Source organism: Hoplias malabaricus, chromosome 2, assembly GCF_029633855.1.
Source record: "Hoplias malabaricus isolate fHopMal1 chromosome 2, fHopMal1.hap1, whole genome shotgun sequence".
Classification (NCBI taxonomy): Eukaryota; Metazoa; Chordata; class Actinopteri; order Characiformes; family Erythrinidae; genus Hoplias; species Hoplias malabaricus.
In genome coordinates this window covers 81,026,637-81,046,695 of record NC_089801.1, presented here as the reverse complement: position 1 = coordinate 81,046,695, position 20,059 = coordinate 81,026,637, and the positions used below count along the sequence as shown (strand labels likewise).

The following is a 20,059-nucleotide window of genomic DNA, read 5'->3' as shown; positions in this document are numbered from 1 at the left end:
GGGGGATGCCACACAGTGGTAAAAAATGGCCTTGTCCCAACTTTTTTGGGATTTGTTGACGACATGAAATTTTGAAACAACATATTTTTCCCTTAAAATGATACATTCTCTCAGTTTAAACTTTTGGTCTGTGATTTGTGTTCTATTCTGAATATAATATTAGATGTTGGCACCTCCACATCATTGCGTTCAGTATTTATTCACGATTTGTTTAGTGTCCCAACTTTTTTGGAATCCGGTTTGTAAGAAAAATAGAATCAAAGTGACTTTGTTGCAAAGGGAACACAAGATGAATAAAAAAATGTAGTACTATGTGGAACATTAAACAACTAAAACAGCTAATAACCTAAGTAATAAACTAAGGCCAAACTTAAAAAGTGAATATTCAGTTCTTTCTTAAAAGTCTGCATGTGGATACGTGGAGGTAATTTGCATCTTTTTCTAAACTGTCTCGACAGTGTTACTGAGAACAGCATCTGAGGGGACCTGATGAATTTCAGCAACACGAAGGTCACTGTCAAAGGTGATAGACAAATTGGTTTGTGTCAAGAAATGTTCCTCAAGCTGCTCTACTAGGTTTAGGGCTTGGAGTTTGTACTGGTTGACATAACTAACCAAAGAGTAATTGCAGAGGGTGAGCGTGTATTCAGTATTATCTGCGTGAAGTCTCATGGTCCCAGATAGCAGCTTGAGGTAGGCTGTTGTTTTTTGCATCATATTGCAATTTTGGCACTGATGGAATGTGATGATGAAAGTTGTCTTGCCTGGTGTTGGACCGGGCACTTCATGATGCACATATTTCAAGTGCACTGATCGTCCCAGTAAATGATGTCACCCCTGGTTCTGTGGTTGTTGTCGACGTGTCGGAAACATTGAGATCACTGATTTCTTCAACTACCGTCGATAGGGTTGTCGTTAACTGTATATTTCCGTCATATACATGGGTTGATAGGTCTGGGAAGTGGTAGGATGATAGAATCTTAAGGGCGTTCACATGCTTTTCCCACAACTGTAGAGTTGTGTGCAGTCCCGTCTGAGATGGAGGCATTCTGTAGTTCTCGTTCTGTACCTCGTACAACAATGGTCCGGGTAGTTGGTGCAAGAGACAAGACTTTGGCTTCGACAAGACTGACCTTAAAGAATAGGAATAGAAGAAATCTTTGAGTTTTATGTTTTTATATAAGTTGTAAATTATTTAAATTAAAGCGACCGTAAAGTATATAACTTTCTGCCTGCTGGCATGGTTGCGACCTCTAAGTTCACTCTTTGCTTGAGTTCCAGGGACATGGTGTGAAAAAGGCAGAGTCGTGAGCATTATAGCGCTTCGATTATTGACAATGACGTCAAAATCCGATGTTCCTCTGAGACCTAGAACACACGAAAATGTATATATGATGAAATGTCACTTACTTTTTCATTGTGACGTTTTAACAATATAAAGGCTGAAGTTTAGAACCTGAGGACAAGACCCTTATGTCTTGCAGCCCATTAGTGGACTAGTAGATACGTTTTGTTATATACATGAGACAAAGCAGAGAAGGACAGAAATGTTGTCAGAAAGAGATATAGCTCTATTTAAAATGGTTAGATTACATTTTTTTAGTTTGGATCTAGGCTCACTGCTTTATTTTTGTGCAAATAGTTTTATTGCACCATTTACACTTTTACACAGAGGTACACAAAGATAGATGTAGTTATTTGTATTCTATTTGAAAAATTTAAGATTATATATGAGAGACAAATTGATCAATGTATTTCTAGATTCATTCCTTTTTGATTGTAGTTTATTATATAAAAATAAACAAAATTAATGTTTACCTTTTTTTCTGGACTTGGTAAAGTATGGCAATATATTTGAGGTAAACACTGTTGCATTTACAAATGTTTTTGTAGTGTTTTAGGTTTTAGTTGGTATCCTATAGTTAATGTTTAATAATTAAAAAAGGAAACCTGGACAAATAATTAGACAAACAAAAAAAGTAAATGATGCAAAGATGATGTAACAAATGATTTTAGCTACTGATGAATGCTGGAACAGTATTTTAGCTTGAAGCTGCAGTAAAATAATAAATACTATATATATATATATATATATATATATATATATATATATATATATATCAAGAGAGACAAAATCTGTCAAGAATACTTAAAGTATTTAAAATTTTAATTTAACGAATGATAAGATCAGCTTTGGGTGAGTGTTCAGATAGTCTATTTGTGACATTTTAGTGTCTGGGCTGTTTTAAGTCTCGATTTATTGGTTAGTTTCTCTTCCATTCTTTGGTGAAAATTCTCACTTTCTTATTGAAGTATGTAGAGTCCGCCATTTGGCTAGGTTCGAGCAAATGTGCATTCAAAAAGCTAGACGCCATGTGCATTAGTTAAAAAAATCTGGAAAGACAATAAGACAAGTCAATAAACAACTAGTATTGTGCAAACGCCTTAGCCTAGTTCTGCATATTCAACCCTGAAGCCCAGAATGCAATTCCTCTCCACCCCCACCCCCCACTTAGTCTTGCTGCTAACAAAAAACAAACCATGCTATAACATTGTTTCACAACAGGCAAGCGGTGGATATTTGCCTTAGGAAAATATCATTCCTTCCGAGCTCTTAGTGTTAATAGATTACGAAATTACTTTCGTCTTACATCGTCTTTTTGACATTTTGCAGAGATAACACAGTCCCATTTTGTGCTGCTTGAAGAAAGGCTTGCCTCTTGGCCGGACTAAAAACCACTGTATCGTGAAATTCTTCTCGGTCAGTTTGAAGGACAGCGTTGATTAATTGTGTGAATGAATACTCTTAAAAGACATATCATAAGCTAACTCTATGGCATGATAACTCACGTGATATTTACACATTCTTAATTCTTAACGTCTAACCTTGAACAGATGTGCACTCCAGGCTTTTAACACACTGACATCAATCATAGTGTTGGCCCAGGAGGGCTGAAGTGTAGGTGCATGTTGTTGACATTGAAGTGCATTTCTGACTCCCTAAATTTTAGTCTCTCGGGAGAGGAGTGCTGGGAAGAGAGGCCCATTGTCAGCCTGGCCGATAACGAATGTCTTCGGGGTCACAGCATTCACCTGAATCTTGCATGTGGGGCATTGCTTAATCTTAATCTATAAATATATGTTTAATGAAGGTTAATGTGGAAGTGGAGTGGGGACATTCAGGGACATCACCACAGTCCAGCAGTTTCCACAGTCCTCCATTTTCATGGAGATACGGGTTTCTGCTCTGCCAGTGGTTGATGAAGCCAATTAGACTAGCTTACACACTTCAGAGATCAATGAGTTTCTCCAGTTCTTGACTTCAGGAAACAGTCATTACAATGACACCCAGTGGCTTGGAAGTGTCAGATTCTGTAATTAACCAACGTGATGTGAGAGAGACACTCTCTGGAATATAAATAGCTTCAAAAAGATTATTTCTTAAATAAGTTGCACATTTATTTTTATGTAAAAATAACAAATAGAGAATTTTAAATTATTTTTTAAAATAAAACCTTTTTCTTCATTTATGTCTACTATACATTAACTGGCATAATGTGGGAAAATATCATATTACAGTTACAATGCATATACTCTACTGGTATTGCTCTATGGCATGAAAAATGGTGGCGGTAATATCCATATTAATTATTGGACAGTCGCTGATAGGGCTGCATGGATCTGACCTGAGACCTCCTTATATTTCTGGATGCATTCATTCCCATTTCACAAACAGATCTTGTGGAACATCTGCAATTTTCTGGTGTGTTTTCATGAAGCAACAAATCATTGATTGTTTTAGCGCTTTGTACATCAGCACTCACTGCAGAGCCTTTGTTTCAGTGATTGTTTATCTTTGATTAAAAATAATAATAATAATAATTATATATATATATATATAAAAGAATATATATATAAGAATATAACATGCTCCCAATTGCAGATTCAGGTCAAACAATATTTCGCAACTCAACGAACAAAAGAGTAAGCTTAAATATTCAAAAGATTCTCCACAAGAGGGCGCAGTTAGATCACAGATTAAACCTTTGAAATCACCTGCCATGATGTAGTTTATACAATAATAATTTGCAATGTAGCTTTTATTATATTTTTACAAAAGCGTATTTTTAGATGTTTTATTCAATATTTCAAGTAGTTTGTGATTGAAAAAAATATAAATGTACTGTAAAAATTTGGTTACATTTATTCATCAGTTTGTTACCAATGATAAGTTACATTCACTATAACTTTCAATGGGAAATGTTTCATTTTCTTTCTCAGTATTAACAGTATCCTCAATGATTTTTGAATCTTCCACTGTTTAGATTTGTCTAGTTATTATTATTGTATATCATATTTTATGCATGTACAGAGCTTTTTCTGCTGGTGTACTGGGATGTCTATGTTTTAAATAGTAAATAAATTAAATAATCTTGGCTAATAAGGACTTGCTTCAGTGTTGTAACAAACATTTTTTTCAGTTGATGGTGAAATCCAATAATTGGTCAAATTAATTTATTTTTGAAACTTTAGGTTCATGTGCAGATGCCCCAGATCATCCCTCTGGTTTTTAGATGTTTCTATGTCATATACAAGCTGAATGTGAACAACTAAATGGGGTCACAATGTCATACTTAATTTCACTCAGTAAAAGGAGGGTGTGTAACTTTTGGTGCATAGTATAATATATATAACTAAGATAACGTAGCCTATTTTTAATGTGACTAATACTACTGCTTTCATACTGATACTATGAGGCTAGTACTTCTACTGTGGCACTGAAGAAAACACCAGGTATTAACAACTATAGACACTTCACAGCTAACGCCTTCTTGGACTTATTTTCTCTGATAAACCATTGGCTGATGCCAGAAATGATTGACAGTGACTCCGCCTCCTCACTACTTTTATTGGTTCTCCGGGCTGCATGGGGTACATGACAGAGACAGGTGGAGGTGGAATAGGGCAGCAGGTGGGACCAGAAAATAAAAGTAACACCGATTGTGGACGCCGTCAAGGAGAGAACATGAGATATAATGTGGTAAGTAAACAGTTTTTATTGATAGCAGCTGTGTAAACGTTCCATATCATGTCATTTACAGCTTAAATTGTGTGTGTTACCAGTGCTAACGTAATGATCAACATTTAGCTTCACTTCCAGACCACAACTCCCACTGTGAATTAAACATCCTGCCATAGTGCACATCACTCTGTCAGAAACATCTCCCAGCACTATAATTACAGACAGGGCGTTCTACTGACATATCCTCAGTAGAGAAGATATGTGAAGATATGATCTTTTGTGATTAGTTACAGTAGTCAAATTGAGATCAATGACATTATTTATGTTGTAAGACTGGATTCCCTGATTAGGACAGAGCTGAACTTCTTTACTGAAGACTGAAAGAATCTTTGGTCTCAGATTTCTGATGGGTTGTATTGTTTGTCCTGGATTTCAGTGACAAGTCCAGTGACTTTTTAAATTAAATATTATTTTACAGTAGTATTATTGAATAGTTTTTATGGCATCCTGTTATTTTTTATGGCAGTAGCTGGGGGATTGATTTGCAATATGTTAAAATTATTGACGTGAACAAAAACAAGTCCAGAAAAATATGTTTGCTTCAGTGACTTTTAGTGAAGCCTGCCTGGAATGTGTTCTGACTTGTTTTTGTTCTTCTTCCTGGTTTATAATGCCATTCAGAAAAAGGTGCTTGTTATTGCAAAATAAATTTCCTGTTCCTTCTAGAAATAAATAAGACTAAATCTCTAGTTTGTTTCCACTCTCTGTATTAAGCATTAGGCTGTTGTGCATGTGACTGACTCCCAGACAGCTTTTAATGGTTTTACAGTATAATGCTCCCTCTGGGCACAGAAGCATGAGTTATGCATGACCAGTATGGAGCCATTTCAGATGGAGAATGAGAAAGAAAAACTCAGCTGTTTGTAGAAGACTTGTAGAAGTTTCCCCAGTGACAGTGAACTAACTTGTGACCATTCATTCATAAAAATGTACTTCATAATTCATAACCCAATAATCAAAGTAAGCTGATTACTATGTAATCATTCAACCATTTGTAGTTCTGATAGATGAAGTTTGTGCTGATGTGGTGTGTGTTTGTGCCAAACATAAAAGATAAAATATTTGTTTTTTAGGGAAGATGTTCCTCTGTGTGTCTCTGCTGATTCTGACTGGCTTCATGAAAACCATATCAGGTATGTGATTACATAGCAGATCAGGTCACTAAAAACTCTGAGTGTGTTCAGAGCAACAACCGGCCCCCAAAAATGTATTTGGCTATTGTTTGTTCAACAGATGAGGTAATATTTATATTTGTTGCTCTCTTAGTTGCACAGAGCATTAAGGTGGTTGGTCCAGTTGATCCTGTTGTGGCGTACAGTGGTGAAGATGTGATTCTGCCTTGTTCTCTCCAACCTAACACCAGTGCTGAGGATATGAGAGTAGAGTGGCTTAAACTGGAAGAGACAACATTGACGGTACACCTCTACAAAGATCATGCAGACAGAAGTGATGAGCAAGCTGAGCGTTACAGTGGGAGGACAAGTTTATTTAAAGATCACCTGAAAAATGGCAACACTTCTCTGAAACTCTCAGGAGTCCAACCGTCTGATGAGGGAGTTTACAATTGTTTAATTGAGTCCAGATCAGGGTACGATGATGTAAATATTTATGTTAAATTTAAAGGTAAGGTTCATTAGTTTCAAACAACCAAAACATCTTCCTAAAATCATTTTCTAAAATATTTTAATGTATCATTTATGCAAACCTGTAATGTCATCAAACTTTACATATATTATACAATTCAATAAATAATTGCTTACTGAGAATATATATTTATAAATTAACAGAAATATGTTTTTTTAGGACAAGGTTTACAGGCTTGGAAGATTGCTCTGATCTGCATTTCACTTTTTAGTTTTGGATCCATTATATTTGCATCTTTTATTTTGAAACGTAAGTTTTACGGACCATTTCAAAAGCATCTCGCTAATTATTGCATATAATTTTAATACATAAATAACTTGTTAATTTGCACCCAGTGATTCTGGGTAGGCTCAACCCTGACCCTGAACTGAATGATTACTGACTGACAGACTTTGAGTTATTATTTTATTAGTTTCTAAACAAAGATTTTACATAGGTAAATGTGTAATGTTATTTGTATTTTGGATATTTTATTTAGATAAACAGATACACACACATGTTTATGGATTGATTGGCCATGCAAAAGGCCATGCATGTCTGTACCTGTGAGTGACTGAGTGAGTGTGTGGTGCCCTGTAATGGACCCATGCCCCATCCAGGTTGTGTCATCCTACATTGTGCCCAGTGATTCTGGGTAGTCTGTGTGTTGTAGATTAGGCAGGTGTGTCTAACAGAGTGGGTCGTGAGTGGGCACAGTGTTTAAACGCTCCAGCACCACTGCTGTGTCTGATTCACTTGTACCAGCACAACACACACTAACACACCACCACCGTGTCAGTGTAGCACTGAGAATGATCCACCACCACATCATACCTGCTCTGTTGGGGTCCGGAGCGCTGAAGAACAGGGGGAAAGTGGGATAAGAATATGCAGAGTAGTGGACTACAATCTGTACTTGTAGAACCACAAAGTGCTCCTGTATGATCTGATGGTCAGGTTGAGATGATAAGGTGGACACTGAAAGAGGTATTCAGTTAAGTGTTATGGGTGATCACTGTTTTAAGGCAAGCCTAAGAGGAAAAATTTAAATAACTTTTACTTTTATGGAATGAACATTGATATATTGAAAGAATTATATAACATGAACACAGATTCCATCTCAGTGTTCATTCCATTTATATCAAAATTCATTAAATATAGAGGGCATGCCTAGTAGAGATGCACCGATTACATTTACACATGTCCATTACACAAAGACAACAGAGAAAAAACACAGAAGGGAAGGAGGTGATGGTGAAGCAAAAAGCAAATGAGTGTCATTCATTTGGCCACTGTGACTGACTGTTGGTTTTGGTATTGGAAGCCACAGCTCTCGAATAATCACCTGGATTTAGGTGCTTGTAGTGTTAAACAAGCTGATGCTGATGTTATCTTCTCATTGATTTTTTCCCCTTAAAGCTAAAATGTAATTTAGGTAGGCAGCCGTTTGCTTCTTATTTACAGTTTTCTTATTCAGTTTAATGGGTCAGTTTTCAAGGCCATGCAGGGACATGCCGCACCTGTTATCTTTTGGTAAATTAAAAATATTGATCTTTATCTTATGTAGAAGTTTGCAAATGTTTAAGATGCCTGTTAAATAACGTCTCTGGAGAGAATAAACCTAAATATGGAATGTTACTGCTTTAGTGCATAGTTCAGGGTTTTTTTTTTTTTAAACTGTGGGGAAAAAAGTCAATGTTTTATTTTCCATATGTTTTATTTATACATATATATATATATATATATATATGTGTGTGTGTGTGTGTGTGAAATGGTCTAGGTCAAATAAACTTTTGTTAAATTATTAATTAATTTAATGACATTTTTATTTGAAAAAACACTCATCAAGTTTTATTATGTTTAGGTTTTTGGATGATACATGTAAATATTTTTTATTTCTCTTTAGGTTCACCTTTACACTCCAAAAGGAAGTTGTCTCCTGTACAATGCTCAGCAATAGCATACATGCATCTCCACTCAGTGAATGTCAGGAATGAGTGGGATCTGGGAAAATACAATACCTCACAAGCAGGTTATAGGAGACTTATCCCTGCGATCACAAACTGCAGAAAAGCTCGGTGAGTGAGTGATGTAGTAATTGTATACTGGTAAATATGCAGTTTAATGAACCACGTTACATTTTAAATATGTATGCCTGTATTCCTCTTCAGCTCACCCCACAATTATTACGATTTCATGTAGTAATGAAAAATTTCTTGGTTTTGGAATTTTGAAATTGTGATTGTTTGCATGCACATGCAGGTTGGAGAAAAATATTTTGTTGGCCTAAGCAAATTCATCTGAAAACCATGTCACTGCAGCTCATGCCTAAAAGTGAATAACACAAACAGATTCAAATACACTCAACTAAAACCCCAATTCAACAGAAAGTGGAACCCTGAGCAAATTCATTCATTTGTTAATTTTCTATAATCACTTAACCAGTTCAAGGGTGCGGTGGGTCAGGGGCCTACACAGAATCACTAAGCAAGGGTGGGAACATATCCTGAAGGGTGCGTTAGTCCATCACAAGAGAACACACTCTCACACATTCACTCACACATATGGACACTTTTAAGCAAGCTGATCCACCTACCAAAGTGTATTTTTGGACTATGGGAGGAAACCGGAGCACCTGGAGGAAACCCACATGGACACAAGGAGAGGATACTAAACTCCTTATAGAGTGACTCTGAGCAGGGCTCAAACCCACAACCTCAGGAACCTGGAGCTGTGTGACTGTGAAACTACCTGCTGTGCCGATGTGCAAATCTTTTAAAATCTATAATTATTTGAAAATAAAACAAAGACAATACTGCAAATGTTGAAACTGGGAAATTTGTTTAAAAAAAAATATTTGCCCATTTTGAGTTTGATACCTGCAATAGGTTTCAAAATATTTGGGATGGAGGACAAAATGCTTAAAAAAAGGAGATAAATTGACAACATGTCAGTGACAGGATTGGGTTTATGAAGAGCCTCTCAGAGAGGCTGAGTCTTTCAGAATTAAAGATGGGTAGGGGGTTCACCTCTCTGTGAAGGACTGCATAGACTAACAGTGAAATAATCCAAACCTTAAAATAGTACATAAATGGGGTATTTCATCACATACAGCTCATAATATTATTAAAACTGTCAGAGAATCTGAAGAAATCTCCATATGCAAGTGACAAAGCCCAAAACTAATATTAGCTAACTCTGGTCCTGTGCCCTCAGACGGCACTGAATTAAATACAGATTCATTTCTATAGTGAAAATCACTGCAAGGGCTCAGAAACACTTCCCAAAACCACTCTCTGTGCACACAGTTTTTCACTGCAAACACAACTTAAAACTCACAAATGCAAATAAGAAACCAGATACAAAGAGGAATATATAAACAATGTCACCATCTTTGGGCCCAAGCTCATTTAAGATGGACTGAGTGGAAAAGTGTCCTGTGGTATGACAAATCATGGATGCTGTGTCCTCTGGGCTGAAAAGGAGAGGGATCATCCAGCTTGTTATAAGCACAAAATCCAAAAATAAGCATCAATGCTGGTATGAGGGGGCATAAATGTACATGGCATAGATGACTTGCACTTCTGTGAAGGCACCATTAATGCTGAACAATATAGATGATGCAGGTTTTGGAGCAACATCCTGCCACGCAGACATATTTTTCCATTCATATTCAGAACTACAGTGGCAGGTCTTCTCAGTTCCCATGTTTACAGTGTATTGTTTAAAGAAGACGTGATGTAACACAGAGGTAAACATGACCCTCTTCCAACTTTTTTGGGAATTGTTGCAGGCATCAAATTCAAAATGGGCAAATGTTTTTCAAAAACCTATAAACTTTCTCAGTTTAACAATTAAAATATTATCTTAGTTCTATTTTAAATTACATTTAGGGTTTAAATGATTTGCCCATAATTGCATCTTTTTTATTTGCATTTTGCTCAATGTCACAACATTTTTGCAAAATGAGGTTGTACCTTCTATTTCCTCTATTGTAGATTAGCTGGCTGTGATCTCACAGAAAAGTCCATTGAGGTTTTGAGTGAAGCTCTACAGTCAGAAAACTCTTCTTTGAAAGATTTGGATTTTAGTTACAATGACCTGCAGGGTTCAAGACTGGAGAAGCTCTCTGAGGGACTGAAAAGTTCTGTCTGTAAATTGGAAATGCTCAGGTCAGTGTTACTGGTGCTGGTAATGTTTTGTTATATTTTACAAATGTATATGAATAAATTAAAATATCTTTCTTATGTCTTGTTTTCTACATAATACCTGTTGTATTTGTTGTCCTTTTTACAGACTTAAAATGTGTGATATCAGTATAGGATCTTATGACACTGTGAAATTAGTTCTGCAGTCAGAAAACTCCTGTCTGAAAGAACTTGACCTCAGCTACAATGACCTGCAGGTTTCAGGAATAAAGAAGCTTTGTGCTGGACTGAACAGTTCACACTGTAAACTGGAGACACTGAGGTAAATATCAACATTTGATGTAAGGTTTTAAACGTTTTGTTACTACTAAATGATATGTAAAAAAGTATTCCATCAATGCACTGTAAGATCTGTTATATTCTGACAGTCAGACAGAATCTGCTCAGGTGTACATATAGAGTTACCAGTATATTAGACATATACATAATATTTACTTAAGTTATAAATTTACTAGGAGTTTCATTAGAGTGCAACTTGTTGTAGTCCACATGTGCCTCCATTCACCATCAGTTTCTGACCACAGGACTCTTTCAGTCTTGATCTTATTTGAGTGGTTAATCATTGTTAGACCAGCACTGATACTGATATGGTGTCAGAACAGAATTGTTCTTTTTACTTCTCTAAACAAAGGGTATTGTTACTGACTGTAGCTCATCTGTTCATGCTCATTTGGAGAATTCCAATCGAGGACTTTATGTTTAAAATTGTAGTGGTTAATTTACATAAAATTTCCTGCTTCAGGTCCAGATAAACACATGAACAAAAAACAACAAAGACTGCCTTTAAATGAACAACAGTAACTGCATCTTTAAGAATGTATGAATCTGCTTTTTTTTACTCACACTCTTTTTTCCTCTTTTGTAGATTAGCTGGATGTAATCTCAGTGAAGAGCTAATAATAATTTTGAGTCAAGATCTACAACCAGAAAACTCTCTGAAAGAACTGGATCTTAGCGACAATGACCTGCGTAGTTCAAGACTGGAGGAGATCTGTGATAGATTAAGGGGTTTGGAGATACTCAGGTTACAGATTATAATTAATAATATATTTAATGTATATAGTTTCATAATTTTATACCATGAATTTATAACATCTTTTTTTTATACTGGGGATAAGATCTGTTGTGCTTTTACAGACTTATGATGTGTAAACTCAATGAAGAGTCCTGTGACACTGTGCAGTTAATTCTACAATCAGAAAATTCCAGTCTGAAAAACTTGGATCTCAGCTACAATGACCTGCGGGACTCAGGAGTGGAGAAGCTCTGTGCTGGACTGAAGAGTCCACACTGCAAACTGGAGAAACTTAGGTCAGTATTACCGATGATCTGTTTTGTTTTTTTTTGTTTGTTTGTTTGAGGATTTGTTTTGCAATAATACAAAAAATATAATTATTATGCTCAAAAATATAATTTTCTACACAGTAATTTGTTTGCTGTCTCTATACAGCCTATCTAGGTGTAGCCTTGGGGAACAGAATTGTGAACAGCTGAGTCCAATTCTACAACTAGAGAATTTCTCTCTTAAAGATCTCGACCTCAGTAACAATGACATGCAGGACTCAGGAGTGGAGAAGCTCTGTGCTGGACTGAAGAGTGAACACTGTAAACTGGAGAAACTCAGGTTACATTTCTGTGAATTAATTTAAAGAGCGATAAAATTTTAAAGCTTCTTCCAAATTGTCTAAATTTATTTTATAAATATTAAAAATAAACTGGCTAAAATTATATTTTCTCTGTCTTTAAACAAAGACTCCAAGAGTTTATATTCATGGTATAGTATATTATATTGTTTTATTTCACATCTGGGACCAGTGTACATGTGTATGTAAGTTAATTAATTTGTGTACACCGTGCTTGAAATCTTCTTTTTAAAAAATCAAATACAGGAATACTTCATAGGCTCTCAAAGTTATGACATGTGCTGATTTCATATGTGCACCTCAGATAAAAAATATCCCTGCTTGATACTTACTCTACATCTATATCTTTTTGTGTATATCTGATATGTATCTGTAACAATTGTAATAAGGTTCTGAAAATTACAGTTTCTATTGCTAGCTACATTTTGGACAGAGTTGTGAGAGTGGAAAATTTCAGTAGAGTCACATAGTGTAGGAATCAAGCAGTGGAAATATGGCATATGACACTTGCTTGTGTTGTATCTTGCAATCCATATGAAATAGTTGTAAAACATCTTCTGTGTTGAAACGCAGCAGTCAGCACTGCTGCCCTTTTAACTTAGACAGGGCAAAAACACTACAGAGCCTATCAGAGGTCACAAAGACAAAAACCCAGTGTGACCGCAGCTTTACATGTCCCTGCTTAACTAGCTAATCAAAGCACAGTGGATACAAAATGATGCAGGTGTAACAACTTAAACATTACATCTGAAACAGCCATTTGATTTATTTTAATCAAGATGCATAGTCTTGGACCTGTCAGTCACGATTGACTGGTTGGTCACCACTGGTTTAGGTGATGCCAACACTTTTTCCGCCCACAGCACGAGACCTGGATTTCCTTTCCTCAGCTCAGAATTGTCTTAGTGTGAAGCTTCATGGATTCTAATCTTGTGGTTTTACTGCTGTTTTATTACATTGTGTCAAGAACTGAGAAATTAGCATATTCCACATGCTGAACACAGAAATAAAACAAAAAGACAAACAGTACTTGGCACTATTTTGCTAGACCATGCCCGTAGAGGCTGAAATTTTGAGGTGAACTCAGAAATCTTTGGGGAGGAGTTCAGGGTGGCTTATGAATACGTACGAAGCCGGACCCCCCCCCCCACAAGGAGGCTTGTGGCTTTGATAATGGCCAAACATGGCTCCGAATATGGGGATCAGCAGGAATGACCTAGCGCAGAGCAGTGAGCTGATGTAGTGAAGCAGTCAAATCGAGATTCTTCTCCTGAACTAAATGAAGCGTGTTTGTCTGATGCGGAAATGACGTGAATTTGCAGGGTATATATAGGGCGAAGAGGAGGAGTTTGGGCGTGGTCCTACTCCGAAAATTATGTTATTGCATAACTTCAATAAACAGAACCTTTCTGGTAAATATTGCTCTTTCTGGTAAATATTACTCTAAACACTCTGACGGCAAAACAACAGGAAACTAGTTCAGACACAGTTTTACTGCACTGCCACTTTTGTTGAGGATGCATCAAAACCTGTGTAATTAAAAGGATTGCAGTAGCAGCAGGTTTTATAATTAAGAACAAGGACAGGATCAAGAGCGCATATCATGATGGTGAATACTGTGTATATAGAGGTTCTCATGTAGACCTATTCATTACATTATTTTTGTAAACTATCATAATATGTTTCAGATACATAGTGTTTGATTGTTGATTTATTCTTTCAAAGTTTTTAATTACATTTACTGAACCCCATTTGAAATGTATGTAATTTTTTTCCACCCTGCTCTCTGCAGATTGTCTGGTTGTATGATCACAGAGGAAGGCTGTTCTTTTCTGGCTTCAGCTCTGAGCTCAAACCCCTCACATCTGAAAGAACTAGATCTGTCCTACAATCACCCAGGAGACAAAGGGGGGAAACTGCTCTCTGATAAAAAGAAGTATTCAGCCTGCAGACTGGACACACTCAGGTGTGTATGTTTGTGTGTTTACTGGACACTTTCATGTAGCACCCAAGCACACCAGAGAAAAGTGTTTACCTGTAGTTTATCAGTAGTGATCAACATACAAAATGTAAGATAAAATTAACTCAACATACCACATGTTCCACACTGCAAAGGGCAGTGTGTGTGTTCCCACATTGCGCCCAGTGATTCTGGCTAAGCTACAGACCCACCACCACCCTGAACAGAATAAATGGTTACAGACAATGAATGAATTAATGAATACCACATATTCTCTGTCAACTTACCTCAGACTCCCATTCAGGAATATTTCCCTGATCACCCTCTTCATCATCTTTACAATTTTAGACTTACTAGCCAATCTTCTGTTTGGGAGATCATTATGAGAACTAACTCATCTTCCATTCAGATAGATCACACTTCTCTTGTGGTATATCTGTTATTTCTGTACCTATTTCCTACCTGATCAGCTGCTCTTTTCTCTTTTTTTTGTTCTGTCAGTGCTGCTGTCACGTGTTCTTATAATATGTGGCATGGGTCCTAATGAAACTCTGAATCCTGCTTGGGAAAACCGTAAACAAGTAAAATAAATGATTTTTATTATTATTATAATAATTATTATATTGCTTCTTTCAGAATGAACCATGCAGGAGTGAGCCGAGTCAAACCAGGTCCAAGGAAATGTAAGTTCATTGTGTTCAGAATAATGTTCACACATGAAAATACTAATAGCCAGCATTTAAAGGTGACGTTCACAATTTTAATCAAAAAACACTTTTACTAAAATTCTAAGGACGTTTCCTCACAATTTGTAGCTATCCATACTGTTTGCTTTGGAAACTGGTAAATTGTGTTTATGAAGCCCCACTTATATTAAGGGTATGTGAACTGACAGTAATTAAGGGATTAAATCATCAGGAAATAATGAAGCATTAAAGCAGGACCAAATGAGTAAGTCATGTATTAACTAAGGTTAATTTACTTAGCATTAACTAATTAATGTAACAATGAATGAATATGTAAGTAATAAAGGGTTTCTGCATTGTATGAATATATGAGGTATTAACATAATAATGTTGTTGTTTTTCACATAATACACACTGTAAATAACCTTAAAGGTTTGTTCTATTTATTTTGGGTTTTTATGTGTTTTAACGCCTGTGTTTTACATTTTCAAACTGTACAAACACATTTGGTCAGACTAATGTGATGCAACGTGGGTACTTACATTGTATGTTGCAGCTCGGGAACAGTTCTGTCTGCATACGCATTTTTCAGTACATGTATCAAGCTCAAGCACATATACAGAGACACACACACACATAGCGAGAGAGATGCTTATAGAAACTGAGGGCAGTGTTGATAGCATCAGCAAAGTACAACAAAAAACAGCAAAGCTTACCAGGCAACTTAAGAACACTGGCTATTTCCTGCCATAATTTTTCATGTGCATGCCTGTCATGGTAGAATGTTGATGACAGATCATATAAGCAAGAATGCTGCTGCCAAAGCTCCGCTAGCCTAGCCTCCAAATACTCAGTCCACACAATAGGTTGCCTTTCAAAATTTCAAATTTTACCTACCAAAAAAAAGCATATATTCAGTGCAAACCCAGCAACAACATGAGATTCAACTGTTTTTTTAAATTAACTCTAAACATTTGCTGATATATAGTGAAAAAAAACACATTTATGAAGTCTTTAGAGCTCTGAACTTTGTAGACATGTGTGTTGGCTACCTGTGTTTCACATATTGACTCTTCATGATAGGTGTGAAACACAGGTGCGAAATCCCTTCCCCCTTGTCAAAGATAATGTCCCATTATTCCCCACCCTACCCCATCAGTAAGACCAACTGAATCATTTGTCTGTAAACAGTGCTCTTTCAGTTATTTAGCAATGACACAGACATACATCTGAGCTTCAGATGACTGTTTGAAAGCAGCAGAGAGCACCCAAACTTTACTACAAGCAGGTTTTTCCCTAGCAGCTGAGCTCTGTGCCTCTGTGCATTTACAAAACATTTACTGTCAGCTTCACAAATTCTGTTGCTGGAATATATACTGAACTAGTGTAGTATTGAAGCTAAACAGTGGCAAACTTGCTTCAGAAAAACAAGTCAAAAACATTTAGATTACTCATCACAGAATGAAGCCGTTCCTCCTCAGGCAGCTGAAATGCATGGCTGTGCAGTCTTGGAGCTTCATGCTCAGTGTAAACAGCCATGCACACAGCCATGTGCATTTGTTTATATGATTAAAAAATACTGTTTTCACACATCGTAATCTTCCAATAAGAGTGGCAAGATTATCATGCTATTATCATGTGAATGGGTACTTCTTGTTACCTATCTTTTTATAAAAACCAGGTAAAAATACATTTATTTTCAACCTCCATATATTTAAGACTCCAGAGGGTTAAGTCAGTGCCTTATGCTGTTATTCCTGTGCATTAGGAATACTTTGTGTATGAGTCTATGTGTAATGTCTATGAGTGTCTGTGTGAGAGTGGCAGTATTCTGGAAATTTCCACCATACATTTCCCATGAGAGGACCCTGTTCTCTTTGAACCCTTTGGTGTAAGAACTGTGCAGATTGAACAAAAATTCTTCCTGTTATGGGAGTGTAAATACACACAAACATTTTAAAGAAAGGTGTGCTCACCTGGTCAAAAAATACATTGAATTCTATGGGGCCTCGGACCCTCCCTAGTGCCAAACAAACACTTATAATGCAAAAATTCTACTGTGAAGAGATTTCAGATTTATAGGTATGAGAAAGGGGGATGTTTCCTACCATTTACAGTTTAAATTAAGTTTCCTGGTGGAAGTATAAGGATTTTGGAGGATAACATTTAGCTGAAAAAGCCATTTCATAAAGACACCCGAGTTAGTGGATTATGACATCACCCCCATAGCCTTCCCCATTCAAATAAATGGAGCAATAAAATGAGATGGATAAGTGCGACTGGTCTGAAATTTGACAGAGTTAGAGCAAGTTGAAATTTTGGCCAATATATTCCTATGGGAAATATTCCATATTTGGAAGCTTGAATTCTAAAAATCCATAAGTCTGATTGCTCCAATTAGCATAAGCATAAATCTATGCTAGGTTCTACTGTGTGTGCTGAATTTGGTTGTAGCAGGAAAAGTGTGACCTGTGAAAATGTTTGGAAAATGTGTGCAGAATACAAACTTAGCTATAATAATATAAAGAAAATGAAGAACAGCAATTAGGCAAGACAAAGCCAAACATGTCCCTGTTTATAAAAAAAATCATTAAATTAGTAAACATAACTCATATACACTGAATGATCTCTGCAATAGAGACACCAACCTTAGAATTATATATGTGTCATCACTTCAGGGAGGTCCTAGTCTGAAAAACTGAAACTTCCAATTAGAGTTGAGAACTAGGGTTGGATTCTTCTCCCTCTGTCACTCAGAAAAAATCAGCACTTTAACCCACCACTAACGCACTGGTCATCATGCCTGATGTAAACCACTGGAACCCAAGCATTTGAGTGAAAAGGCAAAGAAAGAGAGTACACAAACTGGTCTGGGTTTGTACTTCCATCCTGGAAGATCAGCACTGCAGAAATGGAAAGAAAGAGGAGAACTAGAGATTCACCCCAGGAGTAATCTGGTTCCAGCCAGGAAGTTCAACTAATTTAAAACTATTGCTGCAAGCCAATAGAAATTACAGCCAGATATTTATTAGGAAATTTGTGAAGCTGTACAGTAGTTTAGTCCAGTGATGCACAACGCCACACCCTGGGCTTAAAGGAACCCTCAGACCTCTGAACCCTGAAAAATGTGAAACAAGAGCTTAAGGCCCCAGTCTGCAGCCCCAAAACAAATGTGCCTGTGGTTTGCCAAAGGAAGCAGATCTAATGACAGAGAAGGCCTCAGACTCCTTCAGGTTGCTCGCTCACTATGGCTGTGTTTCTGACAAATGTCCTGGGAAGGCTGGGGATATCGAATGACTTCTGCTGCAAATCAACCAAGCCAATGGTTCCTGAAAGCTCCATGATCAGTGCATCTAGGAAGTCCTTTGCACACAAAATCCCAGCACCATCTCCTGGTCACAGAGGTTGCTGTTGAGGGTATTTATGGGATAAATAATAGCTCCCTTTTACAATTTAGAGTAGTTATGATGTCATTTTATCAATTTTCCCTCCTCCTTCATGTATCATTCTAGTACATTTATACACTGTAGTACAGTTATTATGTATTTGATATTAAATTGAATATACCAGATGTGTTAATAAAACCAATACTTGGTCATTTATGTGTGTGCATTGTTATTGTACATAAGTTTCACTTTTATGTCAGATTCAGCCAAGAACACTTCAGAGGTTCTGTTATAATGAAAACAATCAAATAAGTAATTATCACTGCTTCCTCTGCACTGTATTTGCTTGTGAACTCTCTTATTTTGTGTACTGAGTGTCCTTGTGTTCGTGCTTTTTTCATGTGTTGTCATACTGTATGATGCCTCTTTCATATGTGTTTTTGTGGGTAGTGTGTCTTTTGTGTGATATGTATATCTTTGTTTGTTGAGTTTATTTGTGTGTTTTACATTTAGGGTGTATCAATTTTTAGGTAATTTCTTGTGTTGTATCTTCATATGTTTTGGTATCTTTTGTGTTGTGTATCTGATTGTTAGTTGCACATTTGATTGTTTGCAGATGCCTGTGAACTCACATTGGACCCAAACACAGCACACAGACATCTCTATCTGTCTGAGGGGAATAGGAAGGTGGAGCGTGTGAAGAAGAGACAGTTGTATCTTGATCATCCAGAGAGATTCAATCACTATGGGCAGGTTCTGTGTAGAGAGAGTCTGACTGGACGCTGTTACTGGGAATCTGAGTGGAGTGGGGGAGGGGTTTATATTTCAATGGTGTATAAATCAATCAGGAGAAAAGGAGACAGTGTTGACAGTTTGTTTGGAGGGAATGAAAAGTCCTGGAGTCTCAGCTGCTCTGAAAGCAGTTACTGTGTTTTTCACAATTATATCAGCACTGCTCTCCCTCCTCCTCCCTCCAGGTCTAACAGAGTAGGAGTGTATGTGGACTATGAAGCCGGCACTCTGTCCTTCTACAGCGTCTCCACTGACAAACACACACTCACACACTTACACACATTCACCACGACATTCACTGAACCCCTCTATGCTGGGTTTTATGTTTGGGTCAGTTCAGACTCCTCAGTGCATTTGTGTCAGATTGAATAAAGTGTGACTACAAACTTGTGATGTGCGGATTGATACTGATATATCAATACCTCAGATAACCAAATCTTTATGCTCTAAAATCAATTTTCAAGTCAAAATATCGATACATTTGATACTTGATAAAGTCATTTGATGTAATGTGTATCATTAACAGGAACACAGTGGAAAGTAACTAAACTACTGAGGTCTTGTCTAAATGATAGGATTCAGGTCTGGACTGATCAGGCAACCTGTTTGGCTGTTCCTGTACCTGTTTAGAAGAAGCTTTAGAAGATCGCTCTGGTTTTCCTGTTACTTGTTCTACTG

General features: G+C 36.8%; 1 protein-coding gene across 1 annotated transcript; it reads left to right on the top strand.

Annotated features, from left to right (window-relative positions):
- The first annotated feature begins 4,954 nt into the window (after positions 1-4,954).
- On the top strand, positions 4,955-19,765 carry LOC136687347 (uncharacterized). Its single transcript, XM_066661733.1, has 13 exons — positions 4,955-5,041; positions 6,157-6,216; positions 6,350-6,706; positions 6,887-6,976; positions 8,613-8,784; positions 10,705-10,878; positions 11,003-11,176; positions 11,780-11,938; positions 12,052-12,225; positions 12,365-12,538; positions 14,350-14,523; positions 15,154-15,200; positions 19,206-19,765. The coding sequence occupies exons 2-13, from the start codon at positions 6,162-6,164 to the stop codon at positions 19,751-19,753; spliced, it is 2,298 nt and encodes a 765-aa protein (XP_066517830.1). The 5' UTR covers positions 4,955-5,041; positions 6,157-6,161; the 3' UTR covers positions 19,754-19,765.
- Positions 19,766-20,059: the final 294 nt, after the last annotated feature.